The following is a 17184-nucleotide window of genomic DNA, read 5'->3' as shown; positions in this document are numbered from 1 at the left end:
GAGATTTTTTTAGAAGGTAAATCATAGAAAACACAAATTAATCACAGACACATAAGTACAATTACTTTGTTTCATCAAACCTATTTATTAACATTACACATGTTTTAACGATTCCTGTAATATACAAAGTTTTTAAGCTAATTGTAGTGTAACTTTTGATAAGGGCTGCAGAGCGCTGGGACCAGGCCAGGAGCAGAGCCCAGGGCTGGCTGCCGGTACCCCAGGCCGGCAGGAGGGCTGAGCAGGACCGTAAACCCAGACCCTGCTGGCAGGAGCTGGGCAGCTGGAACCCCAGACCGGCAGCAGGCTGAGCAGAGCCGGTGGACAGAACCCCAGACCAGTGGCAGGCAGAGCGGCTCAGCCCGCTGCCGGTCTGGGGTTCCATGCGACGGCTCCTGCCAGCCAGGGTCCCGGCCACCGGCCACTCTCAGCCACTGCCGACCGGGGGTTCCGTTCACTCATGCCAGCAGCAGGATGAGCGGGGCTGCTGGCCGGGACCCTGGCTGGCAGCAGTGTGCCAGTAAAAATTGGCATGCATGCCACCTTTGGCATGCGTGCCGCAGGTTGCCGACCCCGGCCTATTGCTTACATCAGTAGCTCTCCAAGCACTTGACTGTCTTTTTTTCTTCAACATTGCTCCCCTTTCAGCACTCCAGGAGATTGGGCAGTGCCACTATCTCCTTTGTAAGGATGGAGAACTGAGGCACACAGAGGCTAAGTGACTTGCCCAAGGTCACACAGGAAGCCCATTGTGGACCAACAAATTGAACCCAGGTTTTCTATGTCTTCAGCCAGTGCCTGAACCATGAGACCAGCCTGCCCTACACTTGAGGATGGAAATGCAGCCTTGGCATAAAATGGTTCCTAACTGGGAGTTGTGCAGCTCTGAGAAGCTGGATACTTCATGAGATGCTAAATCATAGTTGTTTGGTGCAGATCTCCTTGGAAAACCTGCCCCCTAGTTCTTTTTGGTGCAAGATGCACAGGGTTGGTTAGCCACAAAAAAACAAGAAAATGATGTAAAGAATTCACTCCGCCCTTTCACTCCCGTTTACCATTAAAAACCCATTCCCAACATTTAAATTCACTGAGAAAAAATCTTCCGGTCTAACATCCTCGTAAAGGCCTTTTTCACCTCCATGTTCCTCAGGCTATAGATCAGGGGGTTCAACATGGGGATCACCAGGGTATAAAACAAAGAAATGATTTTGTCCTGATCCATGAGGTACTTTGAACTGGGCCGTAAATACATGAAAGAGCCCGTTCCATAGAAGATGGTGACAGCCGTCAGGTGGGAGGCGCAGGTGGAGAAAGCTTTGCGTTGGCCCAGGGCAGAATTGATCCTTACGATAGCGACCACAATGTATATGTAGGAGATAAGGATGATCAAGATAGTAGGTGTTACCACCACAGTGGCACAGGTGAAATGAACAATCTCTGTGATACGGGTGTCAGAGCAGGACAGTTTCAGGAGGGGGGACACGTCACAGAAGAAATGGTTGATGACATTTGAGTCGCAGAAGGACAAACGGAATATAAATATAGTTTGAACAATTGCATTCATGCAGCTCACTAGGTACGACCCCAGCACCAACAGCATGCAAAACTCCTTGGACATGATGACAGTGTAGAGCAATGGGTTGCAGATGGCTATGAAGCGATCATATGCCATGGCACCCAAGAGGTAACATTCACAGGACAATGTGATGCATAGGAAGAAGAATTGCAGAGCACATCCAGTGAACAAAATGACTTTTCTTGCTGATACTAAAGTAACCAGTATGCTGGAAGTGATAGTGGTGGTGCAACCAACATCTAAGAGGGCCAGGTTGCTGATGAAAAAGTACATGGGGGTGTGAAGCTGGGAGTCAGTTCTGATTAAGGTGACCAAGGTGAGGTTCCCCACTAGTATCAGCATGTAGATCAGCAGAAACATCACAAGGAGGATGACCTGGACCTTCGGGTTTTGAGTGAATCCCAACAAGACGAACTCAGTCACTGCTGTGTAATTCCTCTCCGCCATTTATCCTAGATGCACTCTCCACTGCGGGTGAGAAAGTGAGGAGTACACTGAAAGAGGAGACAAATGAGGGCTGTCAGAAACATACAGCTAAGGGTAGCATAAAATCCCTCCTTTACCTGTAAGGGGTTAATAAGCTCAAATAACCTGGTTGGTACCTGACCCAAAGGGCCAATAAGGGAAAGAGATCCTTTCAAATCGGTAGGGGGGAAGTTTTGTTGGTGGTCTCTTTGTTGTTCTCTCTTGGACAGAGAGCGACCAGGGCTGGAAAAACCATCTCCTAAAACCCTACCTGAAATAAGCATCCAAGATTACAAAAACTGTAAGCAATAGCAAGGAAATGCATTACCTTATCTTCTGTTTTAGCTTGTGAATTTTCCCTATGCTAAGAAGGAGGTTTATTCCTTTTTTTTTGTAACTTTGAAGTTTTGCCTAGAGGGGAATCCTCTGTGTTTTAAGTCTTATTACCCTGTAAAATTACCTTCAATCCTGATTTTACAGAGGTGCTTCTTTTACCTTTTTTCTTTATAATAAAGTTCTGATTTTAGGAATCTGATTGGTTTTTAGAAACCCAAGGGTCTGGCCTGTGCTCAACATGTTTATCTATTTGGTTGGTATATTATTCTCAAGCCTCCCCAGGAAAGGTGGTGAAGGCACTTGGGGGGATATTTTGGGGAAAGAGGAACTCTAAGTGGTCCTTTTCCTGAATCTTTTTCTAGCTCACTTGGTGGTGGCAAGGATAACGTTCAAGGACAAGGAAGAATTTGTGCCTTGGGGAAGTTTTTGAACCAAAGCTAATAGAAATAAGCTTAGGGGGCCTTTCATGCGGGTCCCCACATCTCTTCCCCAGAGTTCAGAGTGGGGAGGGAACCCTGACAAGGGCTGTATACAAACACCTCAAACTCTGTCGCTTTCAACAAAGCATAAACTCTAGGCAGTGGAGTCTCCGGATTCCAGAAGCCTCCAACCCACCATGAAGATCTGTTTCCCTCTACTCCCTGAACTGCATAGAGCGTTCAGAGTCCAGCACTGGCTTCAAGCTAGGTTTTCTAGCTCAGGGAGTGGTGGCTCGTGCTCTTGAAGCCACAGGGACAAGTTCAATCTTTGCTGCTGACAACGCACCCACCTGCACAATGTCGTTTCCAGGGTCAGATTCTGATCCAATCACCCACATCAGTTACTGCGACCAAGGAGCAATGAGACTTTTTGCATGGCAAAGTACTACTTGGTGTGTGAACGTCTCTGAGGCATGGGTGCTTTTGCACTTTCTGTTATGGAGCCAGGCTAGTTGTTTCATTAGCAATAAGGGATGTGGGCAAGCAGGGAGTGGCAGGAAAGAGACCTTTATTCAGCAGCTTGAGGCTACCCAACGTTCTATGCAAAACCTCTAGAATTTGTGCACAAGGAGCCTGACCCCTGTTCGCACTCCTGAGCTCCTGACGTCACAATGAAGTAGGTCCCTCCAGAAAACTGACCCTCTTTCTCCGGTCCCACGCCTCACATTACCACGGTGACTCAGCTATTAAAGCTGCACGGCCATGTTTATCACAAGCCCAGGTTTACAGCCCGGCCTTTCTGAAGAAGAAACCAAAAAAAGTTCCTTCACTCCGAGCACCCGATCCGATACCTTTTCTCACTTGGGCAGCAAACTTACCCCAGCCGGGCGGTGGTGCTATTCACATCAACGGGAGCAATGGTGGGATATGATTCTATTCGGCATGTCTGTGGGGATGATCATCTGGCCCGCTGTGTTTAAGGGACTCAGGCAGTGCAGCTCCGAGCATCATGACATCTACCTTTTAGGTACCTAAACAAAACCAAGCACAGCACTGCAGTCCAGAAAGCCGAGTTAGGTACCTCCCTGTAGAATCACAGAACCATAGCGGTCGAAGGGACCGCAAGGGTCATCGAGTCTCACCACCTACCAAGTGGCAGGATTTGTTGTACCTAAACCATCCATCTGGCTCTCTAGCCTCCTTTTGAAAACCTCCAGTGAAGGGGCTTCCACAATCTCCCTGTAGAATGAATGGGGACAGATCGGCACCTTCAAATGCATTCCACAACAGCCCGCCTGATGCCAGGTGAGGAGTCCCCTAAGCTTGCCAATGGGACCCACTGATTTGCTAAGCACTGCCCCTGCCTCGCAGATAGGCACCTCCCTTCCACCTGGATGTATGTGACTCTCTCTCCTAGCAATCCACACACAGGTACCCCTCTCCTGGCTTAGTAGCAGTTTCTTGAGGGAATGAATCGGAATCAAAGAATATCTGGTCCAACCCCCTGCTCAAAGCAGGACCAATCCCCAACTAAATCATTCCAGCCACGGCTTCTTCAAGCCTGGCCTTAAAAACCTCTAAGGAAGGAGATTCCACCACCTCCCGAGGTAACCCGTTCCAGTGCTTCCCTTATACATTAAGGGATCACAGGAAAATGAAAACCCTACATTGTTCAAAAGCCAGTTCTTCTTCAGAGCTCTAGTTATTGAACTCGGTTTTCAAAGCCCTAATGTTTGGACAGTGGATACCACTCCCCACACACATTCCTCTATCACTGCTCTGATGCCCAACCCTCCACCACATCCATTGCTGTGACCATCCCCCAAAAGACCTGGCTGCTCCAAGGTTTCCCTCCCACCTCACACACACACACACACACGTGCAATTCAGCTCTCCTCTCCACCTTCCTCCTTGTCATACGTAGACAATACACATGTTTAGAAATCTGCCAAAGCCAGGATTCAAAAATCACTGAGCAAGGTGGGCCCTGGGATCCAGTCATCTTGAGCCATCTGGTTGTTCTGAGGCCAGGCTGCCTGGAAACCCTTTCAGCCCTCCCCCTGCACATGCAAGTTTACCTTGAATAATGTTTGAAATGCTCCTTCCCTCAGAGGGGCAGTGGGTGCCAGACACTAGCTGGGATCAACCCCGAGAAGGTGAGAACAGTCTGGGGAGAACCAGAGCCCTAGTGTGCCCAGGGCGTTCACAAAATAACATGATGAGAACTGTACAATTCTGATATCCCGTGACTTTTCAAGGGGCTGTTCCCGTGCACACATGACTCCAAATTTAGTCCATTAACCCTAACTTGGACCTCCATGAGGATCAGCTGATTTCAAGACAGTCTGAGTAAGGCTGTGGATTTTAGAGCCAATGGAAAGTGAGTCTCAACCTTTTCTAGAGCAGAGCTGCTCTAACGAGCCAGATCGTCAGCACATGTAAATGGAAAATTGGCTTTAGTGGAGTTAGGCAACTGACACCAGCTGAGGATGCAGCCTTCTTAGAAAAGTCAGGACCTCTGGAGTCAATAAATCTGATCTCCATGAGATTTGGCTCTGAATCAGAATTAGTTCAAATTGCCAGAACCAAAAGAGAATATTTATTCCACTTTCATCAAAACCAGAGCAATTAAACCTACCTGCAGGAGGGAGACGTCTGTTACTCTTGACTGCAAAGCGGATTGTGTTTGGAAGCCATGTTTATAGATGTTTTTCAGTGCCATTTGGGGATGGAATCCTTGGAGAGCCCCAGAGTTCTGCAGTTCAGGGCAGACACAGATGGGATCATTAAAACTTCACGTCCCCTAGGGATAACCACACAAAGATGGGTTGTGTCCAGTTATTGCTCCAACTTCGGGGTGTTTTCTTTCTTCCCCTTTTCTTTGTTTCAAAGAGAACTGGCCCATTCCTCCCCTCCCATCCCCCAAATCCTGATCAGATGCTCATGGGGTAACTCACCTCAGAAGGTGCAAAAAGTGACACATATTGGAAAATAGATTCATATCTGGTTCCTTAAATTAGAGCCCTGCAAATCCACAGATATCTGTTTTATAACTGTGGACCATTTCTGTGGATCGGGGACCAGATGCAGACACAAACTTTGTATCTAGAGCCCTGCAAATCTGTGGATATTCACTTTAAATCCACAGATCATTTTTTGTGGATTGCAGATTGGATGCGGTTACAAATTTTGTATCCACGCAGGGCTCTGGTTTTAGACTCTTGAGAGATACAGCCACATTGAAAATGGCTGAAAATGTCACTCAGGCACTTATGATGTCAGCCCAGGTGTTTAAATATGGGCACTCAACGTTAAAGCTCTTTTAAAAAAAAAATTGAGCACTACCGTCTATGCCTCACTTCCTCACTATGTAAAATGCAGATAATACTTTCCCCGGAACTTGTACTGGTTATTCTCTTAGGCACTTCTGAACATCTCACCCTGACAAAATGACTTTTCCAGAAGTGCTTTCTCTTTGAACCATTTCAGCTCCCATCTAGGGATTTTCTCACTCAGTCTGCCAGCTAAGCATCCATGTCCACCCTCTGACAAAGGGAAGCTAGGGACACCATCCCTTACCCATCCTGGCTAATAGCCATTAATGGACTTTACCTCCATGCATTTATCCAGTTCTCTCTTAAACCCTGTTATAGTCCTAGCCTTCACAGCCTCCTCAGGCAAGGAGTTCTGCAGGTTGATTGTGTGCTGTGTGAAGAAGAACTTCCTTTTGTTTTAAACTTGCTGCCCATTAATTTCATTTGGTGGCCCCTAGTTCTTATATTATTGGAACAAGAAAATAACGTTTCCTTATTTTCACTTTCTCCACACCACTCATGATTTTATATACCTCTATCATATCCCCCCTTAGTCTCTTCTTTTCCAAGCTGAAAAGTCCTAGCCTCTTTAATCTCTCCTCACATGGGACCCGTTCCAAACCCCTAATCATTTTAGTTGCCCTTCTCTGAACCTTTTCTAATGCCAGTATATCTTTTTTGAGATGAGGAGACCACATCTGTACTCAGTATTCAAGATGTGGGTACCATGGATTTGTATAAGGGCAATAAAATATACTCCGTCTTATTCTCTATCCTTTTTTGAAAGATTCCTAACATCCTGTTTGCTTTTTTGACTGCTGCTGCACATTGCATGGACGTCTTCAGAGAACTATCCACAGTGACTCCAAGATCTCTTTCCTGATTAGTTGTAGCTAAATTAGCCCCCATCATATTGTGTGTATAGTTGGGGTTATTTTTTGCAATGTGCATTACTTTACATTCATCCACATTAAATTTCATATGCCAATTTGTTGCCCAATCACTTAGTTTTGTGAGATCTTTTTGAAGTTCTTCACAGTCTGCTTTGGTCTTAACTATCTTGAGCGGTTTAGTATCATCTGCAAACTGCTCCTTTTTCCAGATCATTTATGAATAAGTTGAATAGGATTGGTCCTAGGACTGACCCTTGGGGAACGCCACTCGTTACTCCTCTCCATTCTGAAAATTCACCATTTATTCATACCCTTTGTTCCCTATCTTTTAACCAATTCTCAATCCATGAAAGGATCTTCCCTCTTATCCCATGACAACTTAAAGTCTACCTAGAGCCTGGATCCCTCTCCCCTTTCCATCTCCTCCATCCACCCCAGAGGCCTCAGAGGGATCTACAGTTGGGGGGGGAGGTGATGAACTGTAACTTGGCTGCTGGGCCTCCAGGCTGCCCAGAAAACCCATCCCAAAACTCAGAGATGGTTTGGCAGCAGCCTGACCACTAGGTCTGCTAGCCCTCACCAAAGCCCCCATGCAGAATCTATAAAGGTTAAGTCGTCCCACCCCACCCACACACACACTCTTCCCGGGGAAGATGTTTTCTTGAAAGTTGAGTTGCTGGTCTCAGTTGTGCTCAGCTATGAGACTTAGATACCTTCAAGCTTCTTTGATAATCCCAGAAATTCCTAATGTTCAGGTATTTATATCCCCACCCCATCCACCCAAGAAACCACAGAGTGATAACTGGCTCCGGCTGAGACCCTGGTAGGCAGCCTGGGCACTGATGCCGAAGAGTGAGAGATGAACTCCCCCTCGTTCCCTCGCCTGACGATCCCGTTATCAAGAAATCTGCTGTCTGCAGAGGCAGCGGCTATTTTGTAAGGCAGAGGTGATGCATCACGTGACTGAGGATACAGACATGCACACACTGTGCTTTTGCCTGAGGACTTACATTTGTTCTTTCTTGTTCTGTTTTCCTTAATCTAACATAAAAGTCATTTCGATATTTGGTTCCTCTATGTCTATGTTAAATATATATTCCCTATGAATATGAATGAACTTGTTCCAACCCCCCCGCCATCCAGAACAAACTATTTATCCCCCCATACACCCCAGCTCTTCAAGTCCCACATTCAGACATGAATTGGTTTAAGATTCTGAAACACTCACATATATTTTTATGCCTTAGGCTATGTCTACATTACATGGCTTTTAGTGACATGGCCGGGTTGCTAAAAGTTGGGTGGTGTGAACGCTGTTGGTCGGCGCTTTTGCCAACAAAATTCTTCTACCCCCAACGAGTGGGGTTTGCATTGTTGACAGGAGAGCACTCCTGCCGACAATGCGATGGTTCACACAGGCACTTCTCGCGGCAAACTTTTGTCTTTCAGGGGAGGGTACCTGCTAAGTACCTGCGAACGACAGAAGTTTTGTCTTTCAATTGCCAGTGTAGACCTGGCCTTAGTGTTGTCTGTGTCCAACTGAGACCAGGAGTAGAGGTGCTGGGACTCTCATGAGAAAGTGGGCGTTTGCCACCCACGTTTTGCTCATTGCCAGCCCAGTGTTATAGATTCCAGAGGTTCACGGAAAAGCTTTGGATGCTTAAATGAAACAGACATACATTCTGAGAGCCAGAGCCTGGCCTGGCTCTATGGGGGCATTCACAGATAAGGAGGAGTAGGACCCCACAAACTTAACTCTACGTAGGGGACACTATGGGGAAAGTGGAGGCTGCACAGCTGACACACGGGTGGGTAGAAAGTTTGCAGAGCTCAGTGTCTCAATGAACCAGCATAGATGAGGGTAGCGATCTGCTGTGGCACCCGAGTCACAATTCAATCCCTGACCTCCTCCTGGGGTGGAATAGTTAAGCACTGCCCCTTACACAGAGCGGGTGATCAAAGCACAGTGTAGCCCTGAACCTTTAGATAATTCCCAATCTCTTGAGTCATCCAATCTGCCCAACACCTAGCACTGAAAAATCTCCATATTCCATTCCCAGTGCTCTATGGACACGCTGGGACCAATTATTGACATACCCCACGGTGGCCTCGCACAGTGTTATACAAATCACTTCTCCACGAATATACTTGGCCCCAGCAACATGAAGATAGCTGAATCTCCTTTGTTTATCCGACAATCCGAACTTGGAGAAATTTAAGGTCCCAATGGCCTGTAAGAGAATATAAATCAGCCCCCTTCCCTTCCTCTAGAGAGGAATCTCTTGGAGTCATCACAAATTATTAATCCTTGCGCAGGTAGGTTTGCTTTGTCTGTGTAGCACTAGTGGGGGAAAAAGAGAGTTAAAACCTATTGTGAGCAGCAAGAAAAATCTAATGATCCACTGGAAAATCAGTTCGAAGGTATAATTTTGACCTAAAACTTCCTAACTGATCGGAGAGCTACTTATGTAGGAAACGGCCCCTTCAGCTGAAGCTGCTACATCCAGAATCTAAGGAGCAGCCCTGGGCAAGGACCCACCAGCAGCACACAGCAGGTGAATTGTTGTGTTGCTAGGCTGTACCCTGAGCCTGGGCTGTGTCTGGGGAGAGCGATGGTGCTGCAGATAACAGCAAAATGTTTTTGATTCATTTCATGTGCTGTCGGTATTAACTGTCCTCCCGAACTCTGAGTCCTTTCTCCTCTCGCCCCCTTGTAAGAGGCCTCCTCATGGGATCCCAATGGGTAGTGTATAAATCCCAGTTCATCTTCTGAGCTTTACTGGGTCTGCAATGGCCCTTCATTGGGTAGAGATTAATAATTCCTATGAGATTTCCAGGAGGAAGCACCAGAATTGACCACAAGGATCATTCACAGCAAAGCAACAGCGTTAGCCCTGGCAACACAATACGGGGAGCGTAAGGGTCACAGAAATCAGCTTCCAAAGGACTTATTCTGAAGTTACTAGACTTGGCCAAGAGGGAAATGTGACCTAAAAATCTCTTGATACCAACTAGCAGAGGGCACATAGATACACAAGGAAACCTCTGGGTCTGATATCAACACACTAGTCCACCAGATTTTATCATGTAAGCTCTCTAATGAAAGCCTGTGCCCCACTGGTCATCGTAATCATTGCGAGTTGTACGTATGTATGTAAAATATGTGAAGACTTATGTTTGTATACCAAAAAAAATAGGGTCTCTAGGTTTGTGAGTTAACACAGGTCACCAAAAAGTAATCCACGTATTCCTGACAGTCAGAGAGGAAGAGATGCTTATCTCACTGTAACTGGGCATGTGCAAATTAATTACAGTATGGACACTATTTGCAGTCTGAGCAAAAGGCTAATCAATAGATGACGGAAGCTGCAGGAAAAAACAACAACAGGGGTAACCTGTGTAAGGGTAAGAATCTTTGAAACCACTTCTGGGATGCAGATTAACCCCCAATTATTCCTTCAACTTTGAGGACAAGCTGCTAGCGGGCTTGGTTTTAGGAGAAGGGATCTCAGCCAAACTGGTTGAAAATGCTGGGCTAAGCTATCTTCTGGGTAATAGGGGGAACACCTTGAGAGACAAGGCAGGTGAGATAACGTCTTTTATTGGACCAACTTCTGTTGGTGAAAGAGACAAGCTTTTGAGTTCTTCTTCAGATCTAGGAAAGCAACTTAGAGTGTCACAGCTAAACACAAGGTGGAACAGCTTGTTTAGCATAAGGAGTTAACATATATTGTAAGAGACCATTCAAGGTGAAGTGGCTTGTTAACACCTCTGCAAAAAGTACAAAACCGGGATTAGTGGATTACAGATCAGTGTAATAACCCATAAATCCAGAGTCTTTATTAAAACCATGATGTTTAGTGTCTAGCAAAGTTATGGATTCAAGCTCCAAGGCCTGTCTTTTGACATTGTTGTGCCTTGTTACTTAAGTTTAGGCTCTAGGAAGCATGTTATGATTTTGTTTTATAAGTAACTGGTTCCAATTATCTTACTTTCTATCACTTGAATCTCTGTTCTTTGATAATAAATATATAGAAAACAAGAATAAATTGAAGTGCTGTGTGTTAAGTAGTGTGGTGATCCTAAGGAGTGTCTTGCAAGCAGCTGTGTACAATTTCTTTGGGAGTAGCGAGGCTGAGAGCTCTTTGCGTGTTCAGTGGAACAAGGGCTGAGTACACCAGAGGGACACTCAGAAGATTTGGGAGGTTAGTGTTTGCCTATGGGTAACCTGCACAGAGAAAGCGAGGCCTGGAAGGCAGTGAATTCAGGTCTAGAGCCAGTGCAGACAAGACTTCCTCATGCTAAGGGTAGGTGGTGCTGAGGCACCTCACAGCCCTTGATACTCCTGGAAAGTATCACAGGAGAATTTAACGTTTAAAATAAGTTGGTCTTTAATCTCTTTTGTGATTAAAATACCTGAGTAGATTCTAATCCCCTGCTTACTCTAGGGTCAGAGCATCTGACCTTAGCAAGACAAATTAACAACCTCGCCTACATCTGGTCACCCTTACCTGGTGATCAGGCAAACTGTGTACCTTTCCCATTGTTCTGAATAATTTATTCACCCAAAAATGCAGTTTTGCATCACCCGAAGCTGCTGGCAGACTTGTGTCAAATTCAGCAAATAGTTTCAGGGAGGAAAAAAATAAAAAGGTGAAATATTTCATTTTGACATTTTTGAAACAATGTGTTTCAAGGTTTTGTTTGGAAATGCCGTTTTATTTTAAAAAAAAGTGTTAGATGTAACTTTTAAAAAAAAGAACATAAGAATGGCCATACTGGGTCAGACTAAATGTCCATCCAGCCCAGTACCCTGTCTGTTGACAGTGGCCAATGCCAGGTGCCCCAGAGGAAGTGAACCTAACAGGTAATGATCAAGTGATCTCTCTCCTGCTATCCATCTCCACCCTCTGACAAACAGAGGCTAGGGACACCATTCCTTACCCATCCTGGCTAATAGCCATTAATGGACATAACCTCCATGAATTTATCTAGTTCTCTTTTAAACCCTGTTACAGTCCTAGCCTTCACAACCTCCTCAAGCAAGGAGTTCCACAGATTCCAAGGGAGCAAAGGGTAAAAACCTGACAAGTAAATGATTTTTTTGGGGGGGAGGAGGGAACAAGTTGCTGTTATTTTGGGATTTTTCAGGTCAGCCACCAAACCAAACCAAAAAAAAAAAAAAATCACCCACCTCTAATGTAAACTCCCTTGATTTCTGCTGTGGGGGGAAAGGTTTTTCAACTGAGCCAACAGTGAACGTCACCCTCTGGCAATCAAGTCAGCACTATGCTACAGTTTTTTGCCAATAGTTGCTCTTTACAGATTGTCCACATTGAAAGAGAAAGAATGAGATACGCACACATGGGTAAAAATATTCTTACTTTCAGTGAACAAGGGTCTCAAATGGACAAAAATGCTGTCATTGGTCATGCAGAATTCTGGGGCCTCACACTTTTTTATTTATACAGAAATTCCCCCTGTGCATGTCTGTCCTCAAAGCCTGTGTGAAGCAATGACCCAGGGAAATGACACCACCGTGACTGAATTCATCCTTGCAGGATTCACTGACCATCCAGAACGGCAGGTTGTTCTCTTCCTCCTATTTCTGGTGATCTATGTTCTCACCTTGCTGGGGAATTTGGGGATGATTGGCCTAATCTGGAGGGACTCCCGATTTCACACCCCCATGTATCTCTGGCTCAGCAACTTGTCACTTGTTGACCTTGGCTATTCCTCATCCATCACCCCCAGGGTGCTGGTGAACTTCTCAAGGGAGAGTAAGGCCATTTCTTACGCTGGATGTGCTACACAGCTGTATTTTTTTTTTGTCTTTGTCACCTCTGAGTCTTTCCTCCTTGCGGTGATGGCCTATGACCGTTATGTGGCCATCTGTAATCCACTCCTCTATAGGCTCATCATATCCAAGAGGTCCTGCATCTGGCTCTTGGCTAGCTCCTACATGGCTGGGGTTGCAAATGCAACCATGTTTACCAGCTGCACCTTTCAGCTGTCCTTCTGTGGGCCCAATGTAATCGATCACTACTTTTGTGATGTCCTTCCGCTCATGCGGCTCTCCTGCACCGACACTCACACCAATGAAATGCTGCTTTCTATCTTTGCTGGTTCCATACAATTGACTACCATACTGATCATCCTCTTCTCTTATCTGTATATTACCGCTGCCATACTCAGGATCCGCTCCTCTGAGGGCAGGCGCAAAGCCTTCTCCACCTGTTCCTCCCACCTGACAGCTGTGGCTATATTCTATGGGACGACGTTCTTTACCTACTTACGACCCAGTTCCACCTCCTCACTGGAGCAGGACCAGGTGATCTCTGTGTTCTACACGATGGTGATCCCCATGCTGAACCCCCTCATCTACAGCCTGAGGAACAAGGAGGTGAAGGACGCCCTGGGGAGAATGTTAGAGAGAAGAAAGTTCTCTCAGCAGCTTTGATGAATAATTTGATCATGTTTTGCATTCCCTTCCACTCTATGTAATTTTATCATGAAAATCAAAACTCTAATGTGTTCAAGTTTTAAAAATAATGTTTTAGAGAGGTGGCATGGTTCAACAGATAAGACACTCAGGAGATCTGGTGTGACAGATATTGCAACCCTGGGCAGTATCTTTGGGACCATTATATTAAATTTCATTATATGAATGGTTTATGTATTACTGTTTTCTACTCCAGGGGGGAGGGTTCCCACAACTCCTATGGGAACTAAAACCTAAGTGGGGGGGTGGTGATTAAGGCAAGTCCCTAAGAGTAAACTCCAGAGAAATTACAAGGGGAGTGGAGTCTGTCTCATTTAGGGCCATTGAACTTGTAACCCCTCTGTATGGTCCAGCAAGGACACCTGCTTTTAGGTTTCCAGTTCTGCAGCTGGACGCCTCTCTTGGGTGGAGATGCACATCTCTCTCCCTCTTGACTGGGGTTTTCTGAGGCTCCACAGTTCCTTACCTACACTGTGAATTCCCCAGCAAGCCAGACTGCCTAAGCCAACCTGCTTTATTTTTCTTCTTAGAGATAGAAAACAGTGTAATTGCCACAGTTATAAGTTATCACACCATTCTGTCTAAGCAAGAAAATTCATTCTCACAGGGAAAGCATTATAGAGAAAACATTAAAAGCAATAAAAGAACCTACATGCATGCTAATAACCTCACCAAAGATCACCCCAGCTCCAACAAGGGCTCTGGATGCTGAACTGTCCTTCAAAACTTTTCACCAAGTGTTTTTTCTGTGGTTACAAGCTCACAACACCTTTTGCTCAGAACAAACTAACAGACTGGGACAGGTCCTTCCAAACCTTCCCAGGAAGGATTGAAGCAGCCCTTGGAGACAAGGTCCTGTCTGTTTGGAGCACTAGAAATAAGGCTCTGAATCAGTTTTAACTAAGGCTATTTAACTCAATGTCCCTTCTTTGTCCACTGGGCCTTGAAGAATCCAGTTTGAACGAGTATACATAAGCCTCTCTCCAGGTGGTGGTGGTAGCTCTCTGGAGGTGTTACAACTTGAGTGAATTTGCCTCTTCAACCTGTTCTTAATTTTTGGAGGGCAACAGTCCTCATGTCCCATGGAATTAAATACAATCCCTAGCACACAATGATACATACATTTAATTCAATAAATTTTCACATAATTCAGTAAGGTTTGTGCAGGATATTGTGTGAAATTGCTATCATAGGGTCTATGGATAGACAAGATAAATGAGTTTTTATTAGACCAGCTTTGGTTGGTGAGATAAGCTTTCCAGCTCTACAGAGCCCTTCTTCAGACCTGGGAAAGGGTCTATGGGACAGAGAAAGAGGGTACTGGAAGCCAGGGTTCCTGGGTTCTATACCCAGGTCTGAGAGGGTCTAGGGGATTAGTGAAAACAGGCTTCATACCCATTCTGTGCCTGAATCTCCCTGCTAGGAGTGACAATGTCCTTTCTTAAAGCTCTCTTCATAGAAAACAGAAACCAGGAATTCTAGTTCCCAGACATCGCTGCCCCAGCCAGACCCTACTCCCCAGCCAAAACTGGGAACAGAACACAGAAGCCCTAACTCTCAGCCCTTCCCTACAAAAGCCCATAGATATAGGATTATCTTAAGTTACCCAACACTCCTCCTTAAGACTGCCTATAAACACAGTCCTTCCTTATAAACTCCACCCCTTGCTCTAAAGGAAACCACTACTGCCTGAGCATGGTCTTTTATACAGAGAGGCAGAGTCAGGCTATTTGTGGGTGGGGCTAGAGGGCTTAGCTCCGCCTCAGAGGCTCTCCTATATTAAGGGCACTCCAGTAAACACCCACCCTTTAAAAGGAAGGTATTAGAGAGTACAATGTCCTAAATCCCTGTCCCCACAAGGGTGTGCATGTGATTGAGGATCATCTACTGGGGTTGTGACCACAGGACCTCACCTAGACATTCCCTTGGGGGATGGGAGGAGAAGCTGAATGCAGTTGATATGAAAGAGTAAGTTTCTCTTTTCCTGAGTACATAATTAATCTGTGGAACTTCCTACTTCAGGATATTAACCCCCTCCCCCCCACACACACACTCACACTTCTGTGGTTCACATCTCCTGTTCTCTCAATGTTTCTGTGTTAACTCTCACCAGCTGATTTCTCACAGTCATCAAGCACTCTCTCTGTATTAGAGCTAAAATTCAACTCTGTTCCTGCCCCACCCCCACCCTAAGACATGTTTCCTTGGACAGCCTGGCTTTTGGACTACAACTCTCTTGCTTTTGATAGTCCTAGCAAGAGCTGGCAGGAGGGCGGTGTCAGGATAGGCCAACATTGTATTTCAAATATAAGGGACTGTTTTCATAGCACCCTGCCCCACCCCTTCTCCCAGTATTATAATCAGTTGTAGTTTAATAATACTACCAATAATAAGCAGGACTCACCTACCTTCAGCAGGGGTATTTCTTGTTGCTTTTTGCAATGCTCAGCAACACCTGATCTTGTTGTAAGGAGATGAAAAAATAAGGGATGTCCTTTGAATAAGGGATTGCGGGCAACCCTATGTGAGGAGGGCATGTCAGAGTGGGGTTTCTACAAGCAGGAGATGGGGAGGTTCTGGCTTCTGCCAAGGGGATACTGGGAATAGGCTATGGGGAACCTTCCCCTTCTGGGGAAAGCTGGTTCCAATCTGACCCCAGGCCAGGGGGCTAGCTGTCCAGGGGCAGGGGTGGGAGGAGGTGTGGGAATGGCATGCAGGATCTTTCCCCTCTAGGCCCCCAAATCTGTTACCTTGTGTTTAATGAGTTGGTGGGTTCTCAGCCCAGTGTGTAGGGCAAATGTGTCCACCTCCCAAAATTCACCACAGTTGATATGAACTGGTCCCCTCGCTCACAAACGTCAGAGGGGAGGCTGGGGGCTGACCAGGCCACAGAGACTGAGCTCCCCTTTTCCCCAGCTCTAGGGGTTACAGAGAGGCCTTCTAACTGCAGGAACTGAACTGAAGGAAAATAGCTATCCCACCTCCACTGAAGGAAAGAAGTATTGTATCATAGCTACTGGTGGAAGAGAGAGTTCAATCACTCTTTATCCCTAACGGATCATGTTAGGGCACCAAATACCTTTATATACTCATTTCAGTGTCATTTAGAGATCAAGTCTCTGAAGTCACACCTCCAATTACAGTCTCAAGCCAGGCACAGAGGGGCTCATTACAATGCCCTCCTTGGTGCCCTAACATGCTACGTAGATTTGTTTATTTGCCTTTGCTTAGTTTTACGGAAAGCTCTCGCTGTTTTGCGAAGCCACAGGAAGAAGTCTCAAGAGCAGTGTAACTGCAAAGGAATGGACTTTCTTTCCGTAGGGAGCACTCAGTGAATTCAGCGTCAACGTTAGGCTTAAAAGAAATCCAGACATGTTAAACTATGGAAAAAGCGCAGTTACAGCAAACAACAACTGTAACTTTGTTCTGTGTAGATGCCAAGAAATCACCCTACCCTTACAATTAATGCCTAATAGTGCCTTACAATTTACCGCCCCTGATTGGGTCAAACTGATTTTTCATACAGTTTAAGGCCAGAAGAGGTCAATGTGATCATCTAATCTGACCTCCTGCATAACAAAACCTTGCCCAATAATTTATGTATCAAGCCCATAATTATTATTTTTTTTTAGCTCTCACACATCTTTTAGCTAGATATCCAGTTGGAAAGACTTCAAGT

The 17184-nt window shown here is 45.6% G+C and overlaps 2 protein-coding genes across 2 annotated transcripts; one reads left to right on the top strand and one right to left on the bottom strand.

Annotated features, from left to right (window-relative positions):
- Positions 1–453: 453 nt before the first annotated feature.
- On the bottom strand, positions 454–5600 carry LOC103307303 (olfactory receptor 5AR1-like). The gene is made up of 3 exons (XM_065595788.1): positions 5435–5600; positions 3675–3827; positions 454–2070 (listed from the first exon to the last, which is right to left on the bottom strand). Exon 3 carries the CDS (start codon positions 2021–2023, stop codon positions 1085–1087), a length of 939 nt encoding a protein of 312 aa, XP_065451860.1. The 5' UTR covers positions 2024–2070; positions 3675–3827; positions 5435–5600; the 3' UTR covers positions 454–1084.
- A 6918-nt stretch (positions 5601–12518) lies between these two features.
- Positions 12519–13564, top strand: LOC101941159 (olfactory receptor 8A1-like). Its single transcript, XM_024111119.2, has one exon. It carries the CDS (start codon positions 12519–12521, stop codon positions 13461–13463), a length of 945 nt encoding a protein of 314 aa, XP_023966887.2. The 3' UTR covers positions 13464–13564.
- Positions 13565–17184: the final 3620 nt, after the last annotated feature.

This window comes from Chrysemys picta, chromosome 4 (assembly GCF_011386835.1).
Source record: "Chrysemys picta bellii isolate R12L10 chromosome 4, ASM1138683v2, whole genome shotgun sequence".
Lineage (NCBI taxonomy): Eukaryota > Metazoa > Chordata > Testudines > Emydidae > Chrysemys > Chrysemys picta.
The sequence above is the reverse complement of the archived record's forward strand: the minus strand, read 5'-3'. Positions and strand labels throughout refer to the sequence as shown.

Bases quoted from the DNA above. Each gene is read 5' to 3' on its own strand.
- LOC103307303 (XM_065595788.1), bottom strand. From the start codon at position 2,023: ATGGCGGAGAGGAATTACACAGCAGTGACTGAGTTCGTCTTGTTGGGA.
- LOC101941159 (XM_024111119.2), top strand. From the start codon at position 12,519: ATGACCCAGGGAAATGACACCACCGTGACTGAATTCATCCTTGCAGGA.